Source organism: Ursus maritimus, unplaced genomic scaffold, assembly GCF_017311325.1.
Source record: "Ursus maritimus isolate PB19 unplaced genomic scaffold, ASM1731132v1 scaffold_33, whole genome shotgun sequence".
NCBI lineage: Eukaryota > Metazoa > Chordata > Mammalia > Carnivora > Ursidae > Ursus > Ursus maritimus.
In genome coordinates this window covers 12936631-12960324 of record NW_024425897.1, presented here as the reverse complement: position 1 = coordinate 12960324, position 23694 = coordinate 12936631, and the positions used below count along the sequence as shown (strand labels likewise).

At 49.8% G+C, this 23694-nt stretch overlaps 2 protein-coding genes and 1 non-coding gene across 3 annotated transcripts in view; 2 read left to right on the top strand and 1 right to left on the bottom strand.

The window, feature by feature from the left end:
- The first annotated feature begins 2938 nt into the window (after positions 1-2938).
- DAO (D-amino acid oxidase) lies at positions 2939-15734 on the top strand. The gene is made up of 10 exons (XM_008707634.2): positions 2939-3177; positions 5562-5676; positions 7120-7196; positions 7854-7919; positions 9788-9842; positions 11098-11202; positions 12109-12191; positions 13497-13614; positions 14260-14358; positions 15603-15734. The coding sequence occupies exons 1-10, from the start codon at positions 2945-2947 to the stop codon at positions 15732-15734; spliced, it is 1083 nt and encodes a 360-aa protein (XP_008705856.2). The 5' UTR covers positions 2939-2944.
- A 5022-nt stretch (positions 15735-20756) lies between these two features.
- Positions 20757-23694, bottom strand: part of LOC103678300 (SV2 related protein) — a 51422-nt gene continuing 48484 nt past the window's right edge. Inside the window, exon 15 of the mRNA XM_008707633.2 lies at positions 20757-22548. Coding sequence (XP_008705855.1) covers positions 22342-22548 — 207 coding nt within the window. The 3' untranslated portion in view covers positions 20757-22341. The remainder of the gene's footprint in view (positions 22549-23694) is intronic.
- TRNAE-CUC lies at positions 23094-23166 on the top strand. Its single transcript has one exon. It is a non-coding gene; the product is annotated as a tRNA-Glu (tRNA).

Genomic DNA, 23694 nt, shown 5'->3' with positions numbered 1-23694 from the left:
TTCTTTTCCTGATTCGACCTATTCTTGCCTTTTACAGAGACTTATTCACCCCAAGACCCCACAAAGCCTTTTATCACGAACATGTCATTTTGGTTGAGTCGCTCCACTTTCCAGGCCTCAGTTTCCCCATCTGTATGACACAGTCTAACTCCTCTTTAGCATTTTACGCTCTGGAGAAACTGAGTCCCGTGTTGTTACTTGTCCCTCTTTATCTTGGCCCTCTGGTCCCAGATGTTGTTCTGGGTGTCCTTCACGCTCTTCTCTTGGGCACGTGCCCCTGCTCCTACCCGGAGCCTGTGACACACCTGACCAGCCTGCTTATCGGAGACCTGCGTGTGCCTGCCTTGTTTCGGTCCGAGGCCTCTTTCTGCCTGCCTAGAAACCTCTGGAGGGTTTTCACGATCTCCTTCTCATTCCTCACAATCTCTACTACAGAAGCAGCTCCTCTTTGTCTCTGTCCTTTGCTGGTTTTCTAGGTGGCACGAGAATAGGAAAAAAAAAAAAAAAAACACCAAAACCTTGTGCCCTGGAAAAGTCAGAGCTGGGTTCTCCCCGCACCTTTCCTCCGACCCTTGTTATGACCTCGAATAACGTAGCTTCCTCTCTCTGCCCTTGGTTCCCTCACCTGTGAACTGGGCTGGTGACAATCACAGCTGTCATTTATGAGCGCCCCAGCACTTCACCAGTATTTTCTCTTTTGATCCTCATAAGAACTAACTTCCTTCCTTCCTTCCTTCCTTCCTTCGTCCCTGCTACAGACAGGCACTATTCCAGGCCCCGGGGATAGAGCAGTAGATAGAAGTCCCTGCCTGGGGCCCAGTCGGTTAAGTGTCTGACTCCTGGTTTCGGCTCAGGTCGTGATGTCACGGGTTGTGAGATTGAGCCCCACGTCAGGCCCCGTGCTTGGCAGGGAGTCTGCTTGAGCTTCTCTCCCTCTGCCCCCCCAACATGTGCACACACTCACTCTTTCTTTCTCTCCCTCTCAAATAAATAAATAAATAAATCTAAAAAAAAGAAATGTCCCTGTCCTCCAGGAGCTGATATCCCGGTGGGGAGACAATGGGCAGGGGGCTTTGTGAACCCTTAGCCGTTCACCGAAGAGGAAATAGAGGCTCGGTCAGGATGACCAACTCATCCCTGTTGCCCCAGGACTCTCCTGGTTTTCACTCTCAGAGTCCACATCCTGGGAACACCCTCAGTCCCAGGAAACTGAGGAGATTGGTCACCCTTGCTCAGTGAAGTTAAGCGACTTGCCCAGGGACACACAGCTGGTATGTGCCAGAGCCAGGCTATGAACCTAGGGATGTCTGACCCCCAGTCTAGGCTGTTACTGCCGCCTCCTGGATCCATTTGGGGAATTTGGAAATTACAGGAAAGCCCTCTATTTTCGCCTTCTTGTTAATGCACAAAAGTGGTCAACTCTTCCGAGTTATGCAGAGAGTCAGAAGGCCCAGAGAGGGCAAGTAACTTGGTCAAGGCCACACAGAGTCAGACGTGAAGCCAGGTCTGACTCTCTCTTCTTCCTCTTCTGCTCCCCCCAGTGTTCTTTCCCTTGTTATCTTCAAGATGCCTGGGGGAAAGAAGGAGGTCACCACGTACTGAGGGCCTACTCTGTGCCAGGCGCTGCACCAGAAACTTCTGCCAAGCTAGTGGATTCATTTTCAGGGTGACCTTGTGAGCTCAGGGTTACCCTTAGTTTACAGATGAGGAGATTGAATCTCCTGAGGCCAAGTGGGGGAAGGAAGGATGGGAGGAGGCTAGGGGTGCCTGAGAGGGTCTGCCCCTGCAACCAAGCCTCGCAGCGGGAAGGAGAATGGCCCAGAGGAGCGATGTCTTTCCGTTTCCTGGTTTTATCTCCAACTTGGCTGCTGAAGCCCCAACGGAGTCCAGTTCTTGTGGGCTGGAGCCGTTTTCCCCTTTTACAAAACTAGGCCATATTGAGAATGTCCTGCCGTTCAGGGCCACAGGGTTGCCAGGAGGCTCCGTCTGTGGGAAGAGGGCTGTGAGTGTCGAGGAGGGAAAGTTGAATTTAGCCCTTCCGGGCATAAAAAGTCCCCTTGTTCTGCCTCAGCAGGAGCCGACAGGGTATTTCCCTGCTGTGCGGGGGCCCAAGCTGCTTCAAGGTCAAAAGCTAGGCCTTTTAAACTTCTGAGGACCCAGCCATCCCAGCCCCCAAGCCGGCGTAAGTGGGTGTGCAGGAAGACCTGAGTTCTAATGTCAGACATTGCACCCATTGCTCCCAGCTCGGCGCATAGTAGGTGTGCCATAAGTGGATGTTGAGTTTACTTGAACTGAAATTAAATCCCAGCATCATCGCTTACTGGCTGTGTGACCTTTGGTAACTTACTTGGCCTCTCTGAGCCTCCTTTTCCTCATCTGAACAACGGGGCCAATAACACCAGCCCCAGCCTCCTAAAGAACGTGGGGGAGAAGCACTTAGCACTGGGGTTGGCACACAGTAGGTGCTCCATAAATGTCAGTAAACTACTCCTTTTGCACTTGACCCTATGTTGAGGTTTCTACACTGGCCATCTTGTTAAAACTCCCATCTTTTCTCCAAGGTGTGAATTATTTTTCCCATTTCCCGGAAGGTGAAGGCTCATGAGCGTCCTGCCCAAAGTCAGTGGCCAGTAGGTGGCAGAGTTGAGGCATGAGCGTTGAAGTTAGAGCCCATGGTTCTAACCGCCAGCCTCCCAGCCTACACCTGGCCAGGCGCTCTGCTCGGCCCTATTTATTTACGCTCCTGGCTTGGGGCAGGATATCTGGGAAAGGCTCCCCAACCAAAGCTGCATCACTTACCAGCTGTGTGACCTTGGGCAAGTTGCTTTCCCTCTCTCTGTTTCAATTTTTCCATTTCTGAGGGTCATTAAGAGGGTCAGGTATAGAAGGGCTTGGCTGTGTTTGGCACTTTCTAAGCCTTCAGGGGGCGGTGGTGATGGTGGGGATGGCCCACTGCAACCTTTCCTCCCTGCAGGCCGGCACAATGCGCGTGGTGGTGATAGGAGCCGGTGTCGTTGGGCTGTCCACCGCCTTGTGCCTCCACGAGCGCTACCATCCGGTCCTGCCAGCGCTGGATGTGAGGGTCTATGCGGACCGCTTCACCCCGTTCACCAACAGCGACGTGGCAGCCGGCCTCTCTCAGGCTTACCTCTCGGACCCCAGCAACCCACAGGAAGTGTGAGTGAGGGTCCCAGAGGGCGGCCCGGGGAACTAGAGGCTCTGGGTTTAAAAAGAGGGGATGCTCCCTCTCAGGGTTCCCGTCCCCAAGAACAAGCCCCTTGTTAAGGCTTAGAAGAAAATACTAATAAATAGTAAGCCCTACTATGTGCTGGGCAAATGGAGGCTTTCCTCCATGCCTCCCCTAAACTGGGTAGCTGTGGATGCCATGTGCATTGATGGATCAGGAATGTTTGGGTTTTGGGTTTTTCCCCCCTAGTTTATTTATTTAAAGGTAATTTTCATCGGATTTCCACGGTGGCTAACAGAAAACACAGCCCCTCGGGGGCGCCTGAGTGGCTCAGTCGGTTAAGCAGCTGCCTTTGGCTCAGGTCATGATCTCGGGGTCCTGGGATCGAGCCCCACGTCAGGCTCCTTGCTCAGTGGGTAGTCTGCTTCTCCCTCTGCCTCTGCCCCCGCTTGTGCTCTCTCTGTCTCTTGTCTCTGTCTCTGCTTCTCTCTCAGATAAATGAATAAAATCTTAAAAAAAAGAGAGAGAGAGAGAGGAAGAAAACACAAATCCCAGCAATAATTAGAAAGAAGGACAATGCACTAAAGTCCTTGATATTGGGTACAGTAGGGAGCAATTTTGCCCTCAGAGACTTTTTTTCCATATATAAATTCATAAAAAGGTCTTTCTGTTTATTTGAACTCATTCCAATTGCCATGTTTAATAGCCTCTCAGCTATATTTAACGGCTTAGAAATCTATCTCCCCTGAATTTGCCCATCGTGGCAATCATTTTTATTTAACAATTTCTTTTTTTTATGTTTTTATTTTAATTCCAGTTGGTTAACATACAGTGTTACATTAGTTTCAGGTGCACAATATACTGATTGAACACTTCCATACATCAGCTGGTGCTCACCACAATAATCCCCATCACCTATTCCCCCCCCCCCCCCCCGCCACGGTTAAGAGTCTCTGTCTCGGGGCGCCTGGGTGGCTCAGTCGGTTAAGCATCTGCCTTCGGCTCAGGTCATGATCCCGGGGTCCCAGATCAGGCCCCACATTGGGCTCCCTGCTCAGCAGAGAGCCTGCTTCTCCCACTGCCCCTCACCCTGCTCGTGCTTTCTCTTTCTCTCTCTCAAATAAATATATAAAATCTTAAAAAAAAAAAAGAGTCTCTCTCTTTTCCCCTTTGCTCATTTGTTTCTTAAATTCCACATAGGAGTGAAATCATAGGGCATTCATCTTTCTCTGACTTATTTCGCTAAGCATTATACTCCCCAGCTCTGTCCATATCTTTGCAAATGACAAGATTTCATTCTCTTTTATGGCTGAGTAATATCCCATTGTATATACAGACCACATCTTCTTTATCCATTCATCAATTGATGGACACTTGGGCTGCTTCCATATCTTGGTTATTGCCAATAATGCTGCTATAAACACGGGGGTGCACGAATCTGTTTAAGTTCATGGTTTTGTATTCTTTGGGTAAACACCCAGTAGTGGGATTGCTGGACCGTAGGGTGATTCTAGCTTTAACCTTCTGAGGAACCTCCAGATCAGGAATGCCTGTAAGTGGGTGGATAGATGATCAGTGTAGCCCAGACGTTGGCAAAGATTACTTTGTTTAGAAACCGCAAACTGCCCGCTGCTTTAGCAAAGAATCCCCAAGCAAGTAACGACTCAAACAGAAGTTACATTCTCCCATAAATTCCAAAACCAATATTCTTGATCAGTGGGTGGCAATTCAGGGGCCCGGGCTCCTTGCATCTCACAGCTCTGCTGTCCTCTGAGGCTTCCGATGTGGCCACCGTACCTGTGTCACGGTACCCTCCGATGTCACTATGCTGCGCTTTTGGAAGGAGCACAGCATGAGGACGACGTGTGCAGTCTTTGGGTCCATTGGCCAGAAGGCAGTCACATGGCCACACCTGGCTGCATGGGAGTCTAGGAGATGTAGCCAGGTTCTATGCCCAGGAAGAAGAGGAGGAAAGTGTTTGAAAACAGCAAGCCAAGGTCTCCTGCTGACATTTATATGGGGGGGGGATGCTTGGAGTGAGCCTGAACCGTGGGGCAGATCTCAAAGCGGGCCCAAGCCTTCATTTAAACTTACAGCTGCATGATCCCAAGCCCGAGGTGGGTTCCAAATGGTTGTGATGGGCCATCCCTTGTTTCCTCCTTCCCTTTCCTATTAATGGGGAAATAAATACTAGAAAGTCTGGGGGTAGGGAAGACCCATGGGCATTTGGGACGCTGCAGAAGCGAACGTGGTGGATTTCTGGATTTTGACATATCTCCACCAGCCTGGTCACAATCCCGTGCAAGCCAACCCTCAGGGTTTTCTTGTCCAGCTCGGGATATTAGGTGACCAAGAATCCACGGGATCCTTCCAGGCATTGGAACCAACAGACCTTCGACTATCTCCTGAGCCACATCCATTCTCCCAACGCTGCAAACATGGGCCTGGCCCTAATCTCAGGCTACAACCTCTTCCGTGAAGCTTTTCCGGTGAGTGAGGGGTCCTTGATCGCAGACCAGAGCTGGGAGCCCGAGTCTGGGGAGTACTTTGAGCCTGGTAGGTGACAGCCTCTTGCATTCAAATCAGGTTTCCCTTAAATTCTATTTCTGCTTTAAAATTATTTTTGTTTCCAATTTTGTTATTAAATTGGCAGAGGCCAAAGCACTTTCTGATGAACCAGGGAAACTAGTCTTTGGTTGAGTCAAACCCAGACATGTCCTGTAACACTGGTGATTTCATGCTGAAGTCACAAGGTTTCCTGTGTCCCTGGAGGTGCCAGGACTTTTCACCAAGATACACTAAAGCACTCATCATGGCACATGACCCCTTACTATGTACCAGGCCCTGTGCTAACTACTTTACGACTAGTGACTTGTTTAGTTCTCATAATAACCACCAAGTAAGTGCTCTCATTAGCCTCTTTTTACAATGGGGAGATAGAGGCTCAGAGAAATGAAGTAACTTGCCCAACTCACAAATCTCTGACGTGGCAGAACTGGGATTTGAACCCAGGCTCTCTGTGACCCCATGGTGCCCAATGTGCTAAGAAGGGCACAGCCTTGGGGGATGTTCTCAAGTTGGTTGGAGAGGACGGTCGGGCTGGATGTCCGGAAACCCAGGCCAGCTCTCTATGGCTGAGTCAATGTTTAGCAGCAGGCTACGGCAATCACCCATATTATCTGTTCTCTTCCATGGGACCAAGAGTGATTATTAACTCCATTATACAGACAAGAAAATGGGAGTCTCCGAGAATTCAACGTGGTCTGTGGGGAGGCCAAACCTCCACCGGGTTGTCTGACCCTATGCTCTCCTGCCTCTCACCCTCACTCCTTGATATTACCCTCGCTGTCAGCGGTTTCTCCCCTATTTCTGGCTCTTACCCTATCACTCGCCCTCAGCCGTATTCTCACTCTTCCTTCGTATGGCATAGTGGTTAAGACCATGGACTCTGAAGCCAAACTGTATTGGTTCAAATCTCAGCTCCATCATTTATTAGCTGTGTGACGTTAGACAAGTTACTTAACCTCTTTAAGTCTCAGTTGGCCCATCTGTGAAAACGGAGATAAGAATAGTGTGTGTCTCGGGGCGCCTGGGTGGCACAGCGGTTAAGCGTCTGCCTTCGGCTCAGGGCATGACCCCAGCGTTCTGGGATCGAGCCCCACATCGGGCTCCTCTGCTGGGAGCCTGCTTCTTCCTCTCCCACTTCCCCTGCTTGTGTTCCCTCTCTCGCTGGCTGTCTCTATCTCTGTCAAATAAATAAATAAAATCTTAAAAAAAAAAAAGAAGAGTATGTATCTCAATGGATCGTTGGGGTTACTAAATGGAGCGGTGGAAGTAACGTACTTGGAAGGGCACCTTGCATGCAGTACACATCGTACAACTTTTTACTGACTTCACTCATCCTTGCTCTTCCTTCTCTCCTTCCTTGGCAGGATCCTTCCTGGAAGGACATAGTTCTGGGGTTTCGGAAGCTGACCTGCAGAGAGCTGGACATGTTTCCTGATTACAGGTGAGGTTTTGTCATGAGCAAAGGGGCTGAGGTTCCATGATTCAGACAGATCTGTCCAGAAGGCAGCAGAAGATGGAGGCACCATTTCCTGTCTCATCCCAAGCCAAGAGCCACTGGTGCCTTGGCCCCCTACTGCTCTGTCCAGCTCCTTTGGAGAAGCCACCCACCCAACAGGGCCCTGGGCTAAGATGGTGGGGGATGTGGAGTCACAGATCTGAAGCCTAGAAGCTCCATTTCACTACCCGCTTTTGTGGATGAAGAAACTGAGCTTCAGAGAGGCTAAGTGACTTCCCAAGGTCACACAGCCGGTGACCAAAATGGGATTCCAAACACGTCTGTGTGACTCCAAACACCTCTATTCTTTTCCTTGCAGCCTGATGTCTCTTTGGTTCTCCCCTCACCCTACCCCATGCCTGGATCCCCTCTAAGAATGCACATCCAGTTTCCATGTGCACACCTCAATGTCAGGGATGGCTTTTCTGATAGAAAAATTTTCCTTGCACCAAAAATCAGTCCCCATCTGAACTCCACTCAGTGGTCCTGGCTCTACCCTGGGGACCCCCCAAAGTGAGACTGCTCCCACCTCTGTTTGGAAGCCTTTGAATATCACTCTGATTCTGACTCTTTATCACCACTCCTGCGTGGTCGCGACTCTAGCTATGGCTGGTTCAACACAAGCCTGATTGTGGAGGGGAAGAGGTATCTTCCGTGGCTGACTAAAAGGTGAGAATTTCAACTTTGGGTTTGGGAAGGCACCTCCCAAGGACCAGAGTGTCTACTGATGATTGTTCATGGGATTTGTTTTTGTATCGCCCAACCCCAAACGTTAAAGGAAAACTCTTAGGCTTGGCGGGAGCTATCCTTCGTTCTGATCTCTTTCATGTAGTAAACCATGGTTCCCATACCTGACTGGGCATCAGAATCACTTGGGCAGCTCTTTACAGGTGATGTTTTATTATTGACCTCACCAGAATCCGTAAGGTTTGCGTAACGGTTTTAATTGGATTCTCTTTAGTTTTCCAGACATATTGACATCATCTACAAAACATAGGTTTCCTTTTATTTTTATACCTCATTGTTTTTCTTGTCTGACTGCTGTGGTAGAACAATGGTGTCTAACTACCTCCAGAACAATGTTAACTGATAGAGGGGATAGTACACGTCTCCGTCTTGTTCCTGACGTTAACAGACATCTTGTAATGTTCTAAATTAGCAAACACTAGCTTGAGAGACATATTTTATTTATATTCATATTAAGGAAGATTCCATGTATGTCCTATGTTTTCCTGTTTTATTAAGATTTAAAAAAAAAATCTAGAATGGATCACATCGTTTATCAAATGACCTGAGGAGCTTTTTAGAAATACATATTTCGGGGCGCCTGGGTGGTGCAGTCGTTAAGCGTCTGCCTTCGGCTCAGGGCGTGATCCCGGCGTTCTGGGATCTAGCCCCACATCAGGCTCCTCCACTAGGAGCCTGCTTCTTCCTCTTCCACTCCCCCTGTCATGTTCTCTCTCTCGCTGGCTGTCTCTCTCTGTCAAATAAATAAATAAAATCTTTTAAAAAAAAGAAATACATATTTCAGGAGCCCACTTTATATCTACTGAATCAGATCCTCTGGGGTGGGGCTTAGAAATTTGTGTGTGTGGTTTTTTTTTTTAAAGATTTTATTTATTTATTCGACAGAGATAGAGACAGCCAGCGAGAGAGGGAACACAAGCAGGGGGAGTGGGAGAGGAAGAAGCAGGCTCACAGCGGAGGAGCCTGATGTGGGGCTCGATCCCATAACGCCGGGATCACGCCCTGAGCCGAAGGCAGACGCTTAACTGCTGTGCCACCCAGGCGCCCCAGAAATTTGTGTTTTAAGAAGTTCCCTGCGTGATTCTGATTATCAGTCACGTTTGGAAATCATTGCACTAAAACATAGTTATTTCTCTCCTAACTTTAGGATACTTATGACTCCTATCCAGTCTCTTCCTGGACAGAAAAACCCCACTTTTTCTTGAGGAAATAGCCCTGAGGTTATGCTTCACCTTTCATAGGGTTTAATGCCCGTTCTTTTGATGTTTCTCCTACTTCTCTAATAATGACAGATATATTTCCTCTGGGACATTTTGAGGGAGGGGTGGACATCCCCAGCCCACCTTTCTCCTCGTGGCTTGCTTCTGACAGAGGGGCATTTAGCATTTGTCCAACTCTGCCCTTCCTCCACCCTGCATCTCATTCCTTTGATGATACAAAGCAATGTGGTGGTGGTAGGAAGAGTTTTGAACTAAGAGGCCTGGGTGTAAGTCCCAATCCCATCCTTGACTCACTGTATGACCTTCACCAAGGCTCTTCTCCCATCTCCATCTGCCTGACAAGGGGCTTGGGCAATCTCAGGTTTCCCAAGGGACGTTTCGCGGACCACTCGTCCGTCAAGGTGTTTATGAACGGATCTGATCTGACCACACAGCCATTTTCTCAAGGAGCATCCTGTGGAACTAACATCCACGGAAGGTTCTTTGGGGAACATCCCCGATGGCATCTTCTTGGAGAGATGGGACAAAGAACTGAATACGGGGCTTTGTGATGTGTCTGATCCCCCCCAGGTTAACTGAGAGGGGAGTGAAATTCTTCCAGCGGAAGGTGGAGTCTTTTGAGGAGGTGAGTTGCAGAGCTGGAAGGGGCTGGATGTTGGAGAGAAGTGAGGAGGGGAGGCCTCTGCTTCGGGCTACTGGGTTGGGAGCCCCCTTTCAGTCTCCCAGGGTCTCCTTGAGGCCTGTCCCAGCTTCCAGGCCTTTCTTCAATCCCAAAGGGACTCAAGCATTCTGTCTCGACATTGGTGGCTGGAACAAAGGGACTGTAGGCTGATGGTGGACATTAGGGGCTAATCCCCCTCTGAGCCTCAGTGGGTTTTAGGGCCAGAGAGTTGGCTGCCTCTTACCAGTATCAGCGGCACTCCACTTTCAAGTTCTAGACATTTGGTTGCCTCCTACCTAAATCAGGGTTAATGTTTCTGCAAAGTCAAGGCTCTTAGCTGACTCAGCTCCAGAGTCACACCATCATCAGTAACAATGACAGTGGCAGCTGTCACCGTCAGGCGCTGGCTAAGTACCAGGAGCTTTGCTGCATGACTTCCCTTAATCCTAGCACCTAGAACTGTGCTTGGCACGGGAAGGTGCTTGGGAAATGCAGCTACGGGCATTACATAATGATACCTGCTCTGGGTTGAGCCCTAATGGGCACTTGGGATACATGGCTGACTCGGACACAGCCCTTATTCCCAAGAAGCTCACAGTCCAATGTAGCAAATACTGGCTCTTGAATGACAATAGTGCCTTGCAATGTGTGTGTCCCATGAGAGACCTGTGAGGGAAGTCCCTGGCACTGGGCTAGGGTTTGGGTGCCCCTCATGCTATACCCTTGAGCTGTCGAGTATCCCACACGTGCACAGAGCCAAGGGTTCCAACACGCCTTCTGAAAACGCCTTGGCAGAGCAGAAAGCAAGAGAAAGAAATAAAAAGGATTCAGAAGGAGGAAGAGAATTATCTCTGTGTCTGACTTCTTCTGGGAGGTCCCAAGAAGGTTGCCCCCCTTCCGCAGTACTCCTTCCTGAGCACTTTCACATCCAGGGTCACGCTGGATGCTCGCGCAGTCTGAGAACAGATATTAGCAGCCCTACTTTATAGCAAAGGCAGCAGAGCCTTGAGGGGGCGATGGAACATTTCTGAGGTCCCATAGCAGGTAAATGGTGGAGCGGAGGTTTGGAGTCCGTTCCTTGGATTCCTCATTGAGCCTCCTCCCTGCTGTTCCACAGGGAGCAGAGAGCTGCAGGGCGGAGGAGAGAGGGAAGGAGGGGGCGGGGGATACCAGGGCCCTCACCCCCTCCCATGCCACCTGCTCTGTCCGTTGCTGCCAGGTGGCAAGAGGAGGTGCTGACGTGATTATCAACTGCACTGGGGTGTGGTCTGGGGCATTGCAACCAGACCCTCTACTGAAGCCAGGCCGGGGACAAATCATTAAGGTGAGTGTGAAGGTGACGGATGGAGCCTCCTGCTTTTCTTGATAGAGAGATTGTAGCTGCCTGCTTATTTCCTCTCCAAAGATAAAGGTTGTGTCGGGGACACCTGTTACAGGGGCCTCACAGATTTCGGGCAATTGACATGTTAAAGAAGCAAGAAGGACCGACGCGACTCCTCCAAACATTCTCTTTCAGGTTTTTTGGTGTTTGTTTTTTTAAGCAATAGAGCAAAGCAAGCATGTATCTGTTTGTACATACGTAAGAGCTGCGTACTCCTGTATTACCATACAAGGAGCAGACATTTATGGAGTGATTATTAAGTACCAGATACGGGCCTGAGCACTTCATCGTGTTATTAATTTAATCCTTACCAGAACCCTTTGAGATGAGGTCTATCATATTGCCATTGCTATTTTACAGATGGGAAAACTGAGGCACAGAGGAATTAGGTAACACGCACAAGTGCACATGGTAGCGAGTTGTGGAATTGGGGTTAGAACCGAGACAATGGGTTTAAGAGCCTTTGTCTTGGAAACATTGTCCCCCATTGCCTCTCACTGTGTATGTGTGCATGGGTGTGAAGGATGCCCATTTGTGGGCGTGTGCCTATGTGTGCCTGTGTGAGCGCTGGTGTGCTCCGGATGTGGGCTGATGTGTATGTGTATTTGTACGTGTGAGCTCGGCTTTTCTGTGGTCATGCAGGTGAGAACGTGTGATATTTCAGGGAGCAGGAGTGGCTCTTCCTGCAAGAGCAAGCAGTCAGTGCAGACTTGGAGCAGAAGGGTCTGCGGGGGCCTTAGGAATTGGCTTTGCCACACTTGTCAGAACATCTCGGCAGAGAGGGGAGCAGAGCAGGGAAGCCCGGTGATCCAGCTCCCCTGATGAGACTTGTCTGCCCTCGATCGACAGGTGGATGCCCCTTGGATGAAGCACTTCATTATCACCCATGACCCAGAGAAGGGCATCTACCAGTCCCCATACATCATCCCAGGGTAAGAATCTGACATCTTAGGGCAGAAGAAGGGGCACCTTCATGCCCTCTCTCCGCTGCCCACCCCAGGCCCTTTGCTTAGTCCCTGCGGATTTTTTCTTCCAGTGTTTTCTAAGTGAGGTTGAACCGTTAAACCCCTGGAAAGGCAGGACTCAACCTTAACTGGGCTCCATCTTGAACAAGCTTTTGGACGACAGTAGTGGTCATCCTGGAGACAACGGTAGTGGGTGTGAGGGCAATGACACTGGAAGGTGTGAACAGAAATAACCGGAGTGTGGTAGGAATAGGGATTCAGATCGATAGTGATGATATTAATGGAAGGAGTGATGATGTTAGTGAAGATGGTGGTCGTGTTGATGGGATGACAATGTCATTGAGAGTGGAATGGTGATAGTGGAGACAGTACTGTCATTGTTGGGAAAGTTCACAGGGGTGGTGATTGGGACACGGATGGTAGAGTGCTGACATTAATGGGGGTGGCATGGTGTCGATGAGGAGGTCAACGATGATGGCAATGATTGGGAGTGGAGGCACTGTCTGGTGCTGACGGAGATGACACTATCAAGGACGATGTTAATAGGATGGGGGAGATGACACTCTGAAAGGCAGTGTTAATTCACGTTGATTGTAGCATTAGTGTTAGGTGGGGCTGTGCTATCTTCATGGCCATGTTAGTGGTGTGGCAGAGATGACATTATCAATGTCAACATGGATGCTGGTGGTGGAAATGGTGAATGGGGCTGACGGTGATGACATAGTCATGGTAGCAAAGAAGGCAGTTGTGGAGATGATGTTGTTGACGTAGATGATATTTTTTTTCCAGTTCCATTAAGATATAATTGAGAAATGGTTCACATTTACAAGGTACACGATTATATATATATATATATATATATATATATAAAATGTCTCATATATATATGTGGTGATTACCACAATAAGGCTAGCTAACCCATCCATCATGTCATGTAATTATAATTTATCTGTGTGTAGTGAGAACATTTAAGATTGACTCTCTTAGCATTTTCAAGTATATAATACAGTATTGCTAACTACAGTCACCATGCTGTGCATTGGGAGAGATGACGATGTTGACAGTGACATTCATGATGACAGTAGAGATGGTGGTGGGTGGTGATGACAGTGGCAACTGCAGGGGTGTTGATGGTGGTCTTAGCCAGGATGACAACGCGGATGGTCGTGGGGATTGAGGTAGAGACGATTGGAAGGGTGAGCATGCGATGGCCCCCATTCATCTCAAAGGCTTCGTTTCCCTTCGCCATTGACTCTCCTCACTCTTACCCAGGATGCAGGCGGTAACTCTGGGAGGCATTTTTCAGCTGGGGAACTGGAGTGAGGTGAACAACAACCAGGATCACGCCACCATCTGGGAAAGCTGCTGCAGACTGGAGCCCACCCTGAAGGTAAGACGGGGAGGGCCATCGGTACCCTAGACCAGGGTCTTGGCCGCTTGATCATGAGGCCCCTTGAGGATGGGAAGACACTGCCACTGGGATAACTGGGCAAGTGTATTCCAGCAAGGGCCTGTGAAATACACCAGAAGTTGATAATGCACGAGGAAGTCCTACTGTGAGCTGGTGACACCTATCTGTCCACGGCTAAGAGTTGCTGTCTTTTGAGGTGACATCCCTAAAAACACCTTAGTCTGTCTACACAAGGACCAGATACATTTGTTTTGAAATCTCAGCTTTTTCATTGGCCTGTTGGTGGCGGTGACAGTGGTGGCGTTGATGGTGACGAATGGGCTCAGGATGGTGAGAATGGTGGTGAGGAGGCGTGGCTGTTCACATCATGGTGGTGGCTGGCAGTGGTGGTTGATGGAGATGGGGTCATCGACAGAACGGGTAGTGACGTGGTAAGAGTGACAATAATGATGGTGACTGATAAAGGTGGTGATGGTGGTGGTGGTGGTTAGTGAAAGTGATGGTCGTGGTGGTGGTGGTGATAAGGAGACGCCAAAGCTAACTCTATCATCTAAAAATGGCAGCAGCAAAAAAAAAAAAAAAAAAAAATCCGGAGATGAATTATTAACACTTTTTTTTTCCCAGGATGCAAAAATTGTTGCTGAATTGACTGGCCTCCGGCCAGTACGCCCCCAGATTCGGCTAGAAAGAGAACAGCTTCGCTTTGGATCCTTAAACACAGAGGTATGCTCTCCTGGCAAGGAAAGCAAAGTCCTCCCCTCCCCTCAATAGGCTCTCAGTCTTGCCTGACATCTGGCTTCGCACAGCCTCCTGGCAGGCCGGGACAACGCTGGCTAACATCCCCTGCTCTGTAGAGAAACTGAGGCTCAGTGATGTTGTAAAGGACCTCCTCGAGGTTACAGAGAGGGCACTGCACCTCAGTTTGTCAAAGCCTGTGGTTGGGCAGAAGGAAAACGGGTACTTCCCGAGACACGGACAACCGCACTGAATGTCCCCTCCAGCTCTTTGGGGTGGGGACTGCTTCCCCGTGCTTCAGATGAGGATACTGGGGATCTAAGAGTGACGTCATCTGCCTACATCAGACAACTGGCGAGGGGCATGGCCGGGATGTGGTTTGCATTCGGCTCCAGAGCCATTTTGCAGATGTCCATTTTGTGGCTGCCCCATCACGGTCCTGGGGTCCCTCTTTCATGTTCCCTCTTCTGGGGTAGGAACGGGGCTTGTCGAGATGGCCGAAGTTGTCCTGGTGGAAGGAACTGATCTGACTAGGTGGCAGCTGGAGTCCCCACAGGAAAGCCATTCTCCTTATGTAGATCATCCTTCCTCCCTTCCGCCGGGCGTGTGTGCGTGTGTGTGTGTGTGTGTGTGTGCGTGTGTGTGCGTGTGTGTGTGTGTGTGCGTGTGTGTGTGTGTGTGTGTGTGGTTGCATGCACGTGTACATACATACAGAGGAAAGTGTCACATATGGAGTCAAACTTCCTACTAATGGTTTTAGCTTTAAAAGAGGCCCCAGGGGCCTTGCCTCTGTCCCTGGGACTAATTAGCATGATAACGCGAGTGTCTCTCTTCCGCGCAGTGCGCCAGCTTTCCTTTCCTCCCGAGGTGGGCAGAAGAGTCTATTAACACAAGAGGTCTGGCATTCTGGAGCAGGGTGGCCACAAGAAAGGTGATTTAGGGAACTTCAAACAATTTGACTGGGGGAGGGGAATCCCTGACGTCAAGTTCTAGATGATTCTACTTCTCCTGTGCCGAGTGCATAAAGCAGGTCCATCTCCTAAGCAAAAGAGAGTCTAGGGTGTCGACCTCCAGCTCCCCAAGCAGTCACCTTACTGGTGTTCCTGCGGCCCCACCATCCCGCCAGGGAGCTGAGAGGCCTTCTGGTACCTTCTGGCTTTGCCCAGAACTCTTCAGGGAGCTCCTGAGTCTTCCAGGGCACTCCTGGCTACCTTCTCTCTTGCCTCTCCTAGGTCATCCACAACTATGGCCATGGAGGCTACGGGCTCACCATCCACTGGGGCTGTGCCATGGAGGCAGCCAAGCTCTTTGGGAACATCCTAGAAGAAAGGAAGTTGCTCAGGATGCCCCCACCCCACCTCTGAAAACATCGCCTCCCCAAGGACTCCCCACTCCCCTCAGCCAACCAATCAATGCCCCCCCCCCCAAACTATCACTCACTCTCCACTTCCACCCTGGCTCCTCTCTGCAAGAAGCACAAGATGAGAGGGAATCCACAAGGTCCATTCCTGGAGGCGAGTCCGGCCCTACCTGGGGCTCTCTTTGATCACGGGGGTCTCTCTACCCACTCTGGGCCTGACAGAATGAAGAACAGATTAGATTCTAAGTCCTCAGAAGAAAAGAAAGCTCAGAAAACCAAAGGGGCAAGCAGAAAATTGAGGATAGTTGAGGTTAGGTAACTTGAGGACAAATTACATGAACATATTAAAGGTTCTGAAAAGTCCTGCAGCAAAGACATCTATCTCATGTTCTTTTATCCAGTCCTAAACTTATTTGGCTATGGAAACCTTTTTGCCCAGAGCACTGATGCCACAGAGTGCACTAGAAGGCTACGATAGATCTCCTTGCAGGAAGTCACATGCAGAGCTGGAGCGTGGGGAGGCAGAAGAGGCAAAGCACTGAACTAACAACACGATACCCGTTCCACATCCAGGATTCCCAACAGCATCAGCAACCTGCTGAATGGCCCCATGAGCACCATGTAACCGCCTGAGGAGGGGCCGCCGGAGGGATCATCCCACAAGGAGCCCCTACGTAGGGAACTGAATTTACCAAGCATAATCCGGGTTTGGGGGCAGATTTCATGTCTCTCTTCTCTTCTGGCTGGTACCATCTAAGAGGACTTAGACTTCCAGATGTTTTTGAAAGCCTTAAATGACCCTAGCATCTTTATCCCTAATTATCTGCATCAGGCTCCGAGGTGGAATTTGCATCTGTCTGGGATTTTGAGAAAGACCAGAGCCTGGAGGAAGCCTTCATGCCTCTGGGACCCGTGGCACCCTGGGTGCTGTGACAGGGTCTTGACTGGCCCACACCATGACGTCTACATCCGTGTCATCACTGTCTCCTCCTTCCCATGCTGTCACCCGGTGGGGTCTTCATGAAGCATCTGCCATGATTTTGCCTGGCGCGGAGCTAAGTAGAGTGAGGGAGCTAAGATCTAAGTTAGAGTTCCTATCCTAATCCTAAGAATAAGAATAAATTATTAATTATTATTATACCTAAAATGTATTGCATTCCAACTGGGCATCGGTGCTAAACTCTAGCACGCATTATTCGTGTAATGTGTAATCACACACACCCCCACCCACGAAGTAACTCTTATTCCCATTCCGTAGGTGAGCAAGGTACAGAGAGGCAGTTGTGGTCAACAGCTGGGAAGGGGTAGAAAGGAGATCTGGGGCCGGGCATTGGGTGATTCCAGTGCCTCACTTTCAACCCGTGCGCAACACCCAATCTCAGGCTGGGAGGAAAACGTCCAGCTACAGGGGTGCCATCTTTCTCAACTATCTCTGCAGACGCTTTAGAAGGTACTGGCTCTCTCCTCCTCATAGCCTCATTGGGTCAAGACTAGGGACTCGCACAAGGTTGGGTGGGGGCATCTCCCAGTGCCCGGAGTGGAACACAGTTCAGTTTCTGCCCAACGCGATGGCTTTACCCAGCCTAAAATTCCTCAGGGAGAGCGACCCCTACCGGCCAAGGCTAGGTTGTCAGCCGGAACTCGATAGAACTTAGCACAGTGAACTCAACAAAAATATACGGGACCAGGAAGTCCACATTCACACACTTCCTGTTCTTTTTGTAAATGATAAGAACCTCTTTGCGATGTGGTTTCCTCTTGATTCTGCCTAAAATTCAGAGTATAAGGAGCATGGGGAAAATTCCGCAACCCACATGGCACTGGAAGAGGTTTAGCAATGCTTGGATTTCTTCACTTTCCCTTCGCCTAGCATTCCTGTTCCCTCCCTGAAGATGATCTGTAACCATATTTTTCAATGAATTCTTGGCAGCTTGATGAATTTAGAGAGTATTATCTTTCCTTGTTGAATTGTCTTGGCACTTTCGTCAAAAATAAATTGACCATAAATGTATGGGTCTATATTTAGAATTTCAATTCTATTCCATTGATCTATGGTCTATCCTTAAGGTAGCACCACAGTAATCTTGATTACTTTAGCTTTGTAAGAAGTTTTAAGATTAGGAAGTTTGAGTCTTCCATGTTTATTCTTATTCGAGTGGACTTTTTTTTTTTTTTTTTTTTTTTTTACTCTTTTAGGTCCTTTGTAGCTCCCCATGAATTCTAGATCGGTTTGGGGGGTATTGATTGACACCTTAACAATTTAAAGTCTTCCGATCGATGAACATGGAATATTTCTCCATTTATTTAGGTCTTCGATTTCTTTAAGCAGTGTTTTGCAGCCTGTAAAAGGCTTGCCCTCCTTTTGTTAAATTTATTCCTAAGCGTTTTACTCTGATGGTATTGTGAGTGGAATTGTTTTCTTACTGATGAATTTAGAAAGTGGTGTGTTCTCTGGCATGGTGGGGGTAGGGGGATTTGAACTGGTTCATCGTCGAGTATTCTTGATTAAGCGTGAATGATTTATCTGTGACGTGTCTGTATGTTTAAATGTCAAAGACGCGGAAGTCTGATTGAAACCACTGAATCTTTGAAGAGTGAGAAGGGGCTTCCCACAGCGCTCTGCATCCCTCCATTAGGACTCACATCACACCGTATCATGGTGATCTGTTTATGCCTTGTCCCCCCACCGCACCGTGAGTGCATGAAGATAAGGACCATGTCTTACTCTTTTTTGTATCCTCAGTATTGAGTATCACGCCGGATAGATCCATGGTAGCTACTCCAAGCACACTGACCATATCCATAACAGAGTTGTAGTGAACAGACTCAAGAGTTGACATGCATGTTGCTGGGGGTTCCAGAAAGGGCAGGCCAAAGCCGCCTCTTGACTCCACCCCTTCCCGACCCAACTTAATTGGACCAGGACCGGAACCAACATTGATCTGGTCCCATCAGCTTCCCCTCTTGCGAATTTGGAAGTGGTGCACTGACCAGCTGAGTCAGATGTCTGCAGAGCTGAGGCAGGCTGCGCGGAAACCATATGCACGATTAGGCACATGCAGCAGCCATGCGGAGGCAGAAGGAAGCCAGTCTGTAGAGAAGGGTGGAAACAGGCCACGGCTCCAGACAGGGGGCTGCCTTGGGCTCGGGTGGTTCCCCGGTTCTGGTTCTATTTGTGAAGCCAGGCTACACTTTATTTCTGAGATTTTTCTAATTTCTCAGAGGTGCAAACTGGCAGCCCATTAGTGAAGCCTGGGCCGCAGGTGAATTGTATGGGCTCACACATCACTTAAAGGTTTTTAATCCAACACACTAAAATTTGGACGGTTCATGTAAAAAGCCAGATTCCAGTCTTGGAAATTGGGGGCTCCCACCATGCAACAAAATCAGGTAGAGCTGAGTGAACAAGAGCTGTCCCCTTTGGAGGGGGTCTGTGCTTCTCACTCTGCCACAATTCTTCCCTCTTCCTGTTCCTTACACCTCTGTTCCATGCGCTTATGTTGCCTGGCTGTCCCCTGGAGGAAATTAACTACGGCTCCCAGCCTTATAATAAAGCTGTACTCGAGTCTAATTTCTATCCCTTGCAATTAAAACAGCCTTGATGAGAGCTCGGTGGCAAGGCTCCTCTTGACCATCCCCCATCACCATCCTTCTTTCTTTATGCTAACAGAATCCCAGTTTTGTGTTCAAGAAGCTGTGGGTATCCCTTGATCCTGTGGGAAGGAGGCCCTTCCTTCTCCAGCTCTGGGGGAAGACTCATGCTTTTAGACTCGGATCTTTTAGCAAGAAAACTTTTTGTGACTGTTCCTTCCCCGTTCTATCTCCTTTGAAAAAATCTGATGCCTGGTACCTTGGCAGCCATCTTGGGGTCATGAGGTTTCATGCATAGGGTCAAAGGGCCAACGTGCCTAGGAAGGCGGAGAGGAAAAACAAAAAGAAGCTGGGTTCTTGATGACATTGTTGAATTGCTGAACCTTCCTTACAATGGCCTGACCCTGGGCTTGTTGTTAAATGAGGAATTAATATTCAAATGGGTAAGCTATTATTGACTGGTTTTACTGTTGCTTGCTGCTCACCGTTATCGCAGATTAGTTTACTAGTAGTAACCAAGGGAGACTCTTGATCTCACCCTTCGAGCCTCTCTGTTACTTAACATTTGCCCCAAATAATGAATATCCATATTCATTTCGAAGTCCATCCCTAAGATACTCTTACATCGTTGCCAACACATCTCGCTTCTGTGTTCTAAGAATACTCAGAATAAGGGAAAGAAAGAGACCCCATAGCCGTAGCTACATTGACCATCTTTTACCATTTTCTGACATCTTTCCTAACATCGAGAGAAACGGATGACATTTCCGTTAATGGAAACAGGAGCTTTTGGATAGTACAAAATTAGATACAAATGTCTTCCGCTAAAGGCCTTGTATATGTCAGAGCTTGGACAACTTTGTCGGCAGCTCTCGCATCATTCAATAATACCGATTTTTTTTTTAAGGGTAGGCAATTTAGAAGGCAAAGAACTTTCAACTTTCATTTCCTCAAGAAGAGAAAGCCCTCAACTGCAAGCCTGTTTACCCCAGGGTAACAGGGAAAACATTCCTGCTCACCAAGCACTCCTACCCCACCCCTGCCCTCAGCTCTTCCGGGTTATTTGAGGGTGAGGGGAGTGGACATACTCCTCTGGCAGGGTCTGAGCAGCGGGAAGGCAAAAACAAAACAAAACAAAACAAAACAAGCTAAGGAAAGTTCTGTGTTAGCCAGAAGAGCTCAGCAGGCCAGCAAGAACCAGAGCCACAGCCACCCATGGCTCAAGGCCACGTGGGCGTCGGGGAGGGGCAGGTCTGCCGAGCGGCTTCCTCTCTGGCTGCCTGGGCTGAGGGGGCTACAGTCTGTATTTCAGAAACGTGCGATTGTTTGCCATTGACGCAGCACCTGAGCCTGCAGTAGTCACCCGCCGTGACCCCCACGCCATCGGAAAGAAGTGTTGTCTCCGACAGACTCCAAGTCACAACACTGGCAGCCAATGGTGCAACTGGTCCACCTTATCGGAAAGAATATCCTATGAAAGCATTGAGATTACCCTGGATGGACGAAGTCGGCAAGATCCTTAAGCTGAACCGTTGCTAAGACATCAGGACACACGGACAAACTTCGATCCTTACAATGTCCATCACCAACATGTTTTAATAAGAGATGAACATACACATTGGCTTCCTCAAAATGTTTACTTTCAAGCAGGCATCTCCACGCAGAAGGTCAGTCTTCTCTGACCTTTGATGGGACCCAGCAGCTTCCTCCCTCCTCCTCTGGGCTCCCTGCCTTCATGATGGGGAAAAGGGCTCGTGGAAACCAAATCCTGGATGGGGATGTTGTCTGCTGAGACAATGGCGTCAGCCCTTCCTCCCGAGGCCAACCCAAGACCCAGCGGACTGCCCTCTCTTCCTTTGCAAATGTACATGTCACACATCTGGGCCCTCCCTCCTCCTCACCGGTGGCAGAGAACAATCGCCGGACCCCCAGGAGCTGCCACTATGCAAAGACCAAGTCAGCCCTTGACAGCAGGGGTAAGCAAGAAAGCAAGGGGGGGGGGTGGCGCAGGATGGATTTCTGGTTCCCGGACCCTGATGGGACCAGGCGGTCGGTGCAGCACCCTTTCAACTTCCCTGCCCACGCAGCCAGTTACCCACCCTCAACATCCAAAGCACTGAAACCTGAGTTAACTGTTTCCTTTCTCCAAGAGTCACCCACCAGCCCGACCGACGAGGGGGTCAGGAAAGGAGCCCCCGGCGTCACCTCCATTGCTTCCGAGGGGGAGGCCCCCACTTTGGCTTTGGGCTTTATCCTCACCTCCTCTGGCCTCAGTCCCCAGTTCCTGGGGGAGGGGGAGGACACAGCTTTCTGAGGCTGTCATCTGGTATCAGCCCAGCTGTCCCCACGGACACGTGGATCCGCTGGAGCCAGAGAGAGCGACTCCAGAGGGGGCCAGGAACAGACACGGGGTTCAAGTTCAAACGCATGTCCACCTGCCAGAGTCTCCACTCGTCAGGCCCTGGGGAGGCAGACCAAGGGGCCCCTCCTGAGAGAGCATCTCTCAGCCCCAGGAAAAAGCTGTTCAGGCCAGAGCTAGGGCACCTACAATTTCAAAGAAGAAAACCTGGGGCCGGGGAGGTGGGTAGGAGAACCCTCCTGATCAGGTCATGTTGGTGCGGGGCAGGTGCTGAGTCCCTGCGTGGGAGGTCTTCCCCGGGCTCTGCGCCCGGACTGTATCTACAGAGATGTGTTGGCGGTCGTTCACCAAGGGTGTGACTGGCTGACTCTGGGCGGCGACACCGGCCACTCCTAATGTGGCAGTTTTCCCATGCAGGTCCACAGGTTATTAACAAACGTCCCCCCACACATCTAGAGAACTCCCCGGAGCAAATGCTTCCCCATCCCCAGGTGCATCTCGATGAATATGAGCAAACGGAGTCAAGACACAAAACCCCGTCGGTCCGGTAGTCCTTCTGGGTGAGTTCTTGATGTCGGCAGTGACGGTCGGTGCCCCGGCTGGGCTCCACCAGCTCCCTGCTTCTACAGCCTCAAAGACCAGCTCAGCCCCGCATCGGTCACTACTCCTGAGAGCCAGAGTTCGACCTGGTGACGCCTGTGTCATGCGTCCCTCGGCCGACCATCTCCTGGCCCCACTCCCGGTGGCTGGACTCCTGTAGTCCGCGGCCTTTGGTCTCGATGGGCAAGAAGCAGGAGGCCAGGGCAGCCAGGAGGCAGCAGCCACTGTAAACCGCCAGCGTCAGGTACACGGAGGATTCCAGCATGACCTGGGGGAGGGGGACACGCGCCGGTGAGAGTGTCCCTTCTGAAGCACGGGTACCACCAACCATTCGGGAAGTATTGCTAATGCCAGGACCCCTGTGGGATTATCCCACTCAGCCCCCACGACTAAGAGTGAGGGAATTGTCCCCATTGTACAGAGGGAAAAACTGAGCCTCAAAGAGGGTTAAGTAGCATACTCCAGTTCACACAGACACAAAGGATGGGGCTGGGATTTGAGCTCAGACCCCATCAGGCTCAAGGGTCTGTATTCCTTGAAACTGCACTCCCTCTCAGAGCAGTACGTCTGCTGACTTTCTAGCTGAACAGCAGAGCTAAAGCCCATTTTCTCATCTGCCAAATGGCAGTGGCAGTGTCTACCTGCTAAGGATAGGGTACCTTAAGAGGCCTCAGCACCTTGCAGGCACACGGCCAGCCCTCCGCAGGGGGTAGCAGTGACACACAGCGGCCCAGGACAGAGATACTTGGCCGAAATATGTGGCAGGATTCTGTATATGTGAAATATCCAGCACAGACAGAATGCACAGGGGGCGCCCGCCTGGCTCAGTCGGTAGAGCGTGGGACTCTCGATCTCAGGGTTGTGAGTTCGAGCCCCACATTGGGTGTAGAGATTACTTTAAAAAAAAATGCACATTGGTGGTGGACTGGGGGAGAGGAGAAATGGGAAGCAGCTGCCTAATGGACATGGAGTTTAATTTGATGACATGACAATGTTTGGGAACCAGACTGCGTTGGTGATGGCACAATGCTGGGAATGTGCTGAATGCCACTGAATTATTCACCTTAACATGGTTAATTTTGTTATGTGACTTTTACTTTGGTAAAAAAAAAAAAGTGATAAAGACAGAAGAAAAATGAATTGGATATCAAAAAAGCAAAACGACTTCAAAATAAGATCCCTGGAAGTGGACAGAAATGCTCCAAGACCCACCAGGGGCTGGAAAGTTCAGCAAATACACCTCATCACCCAACTCAGGAACCAGGGCCTGAGACATCCGTGCCCCACTAAATCATGTCGCTTTCAACAGTCTGTTCGTACGGCATCCCCAGCGTCTCTGTATAGGAAAGACTCGGGTCTGAGTCCCAGCTTCTCTGCCTCCCAGCTGTGCGACCTTGGACAAGTCCCTTTACCT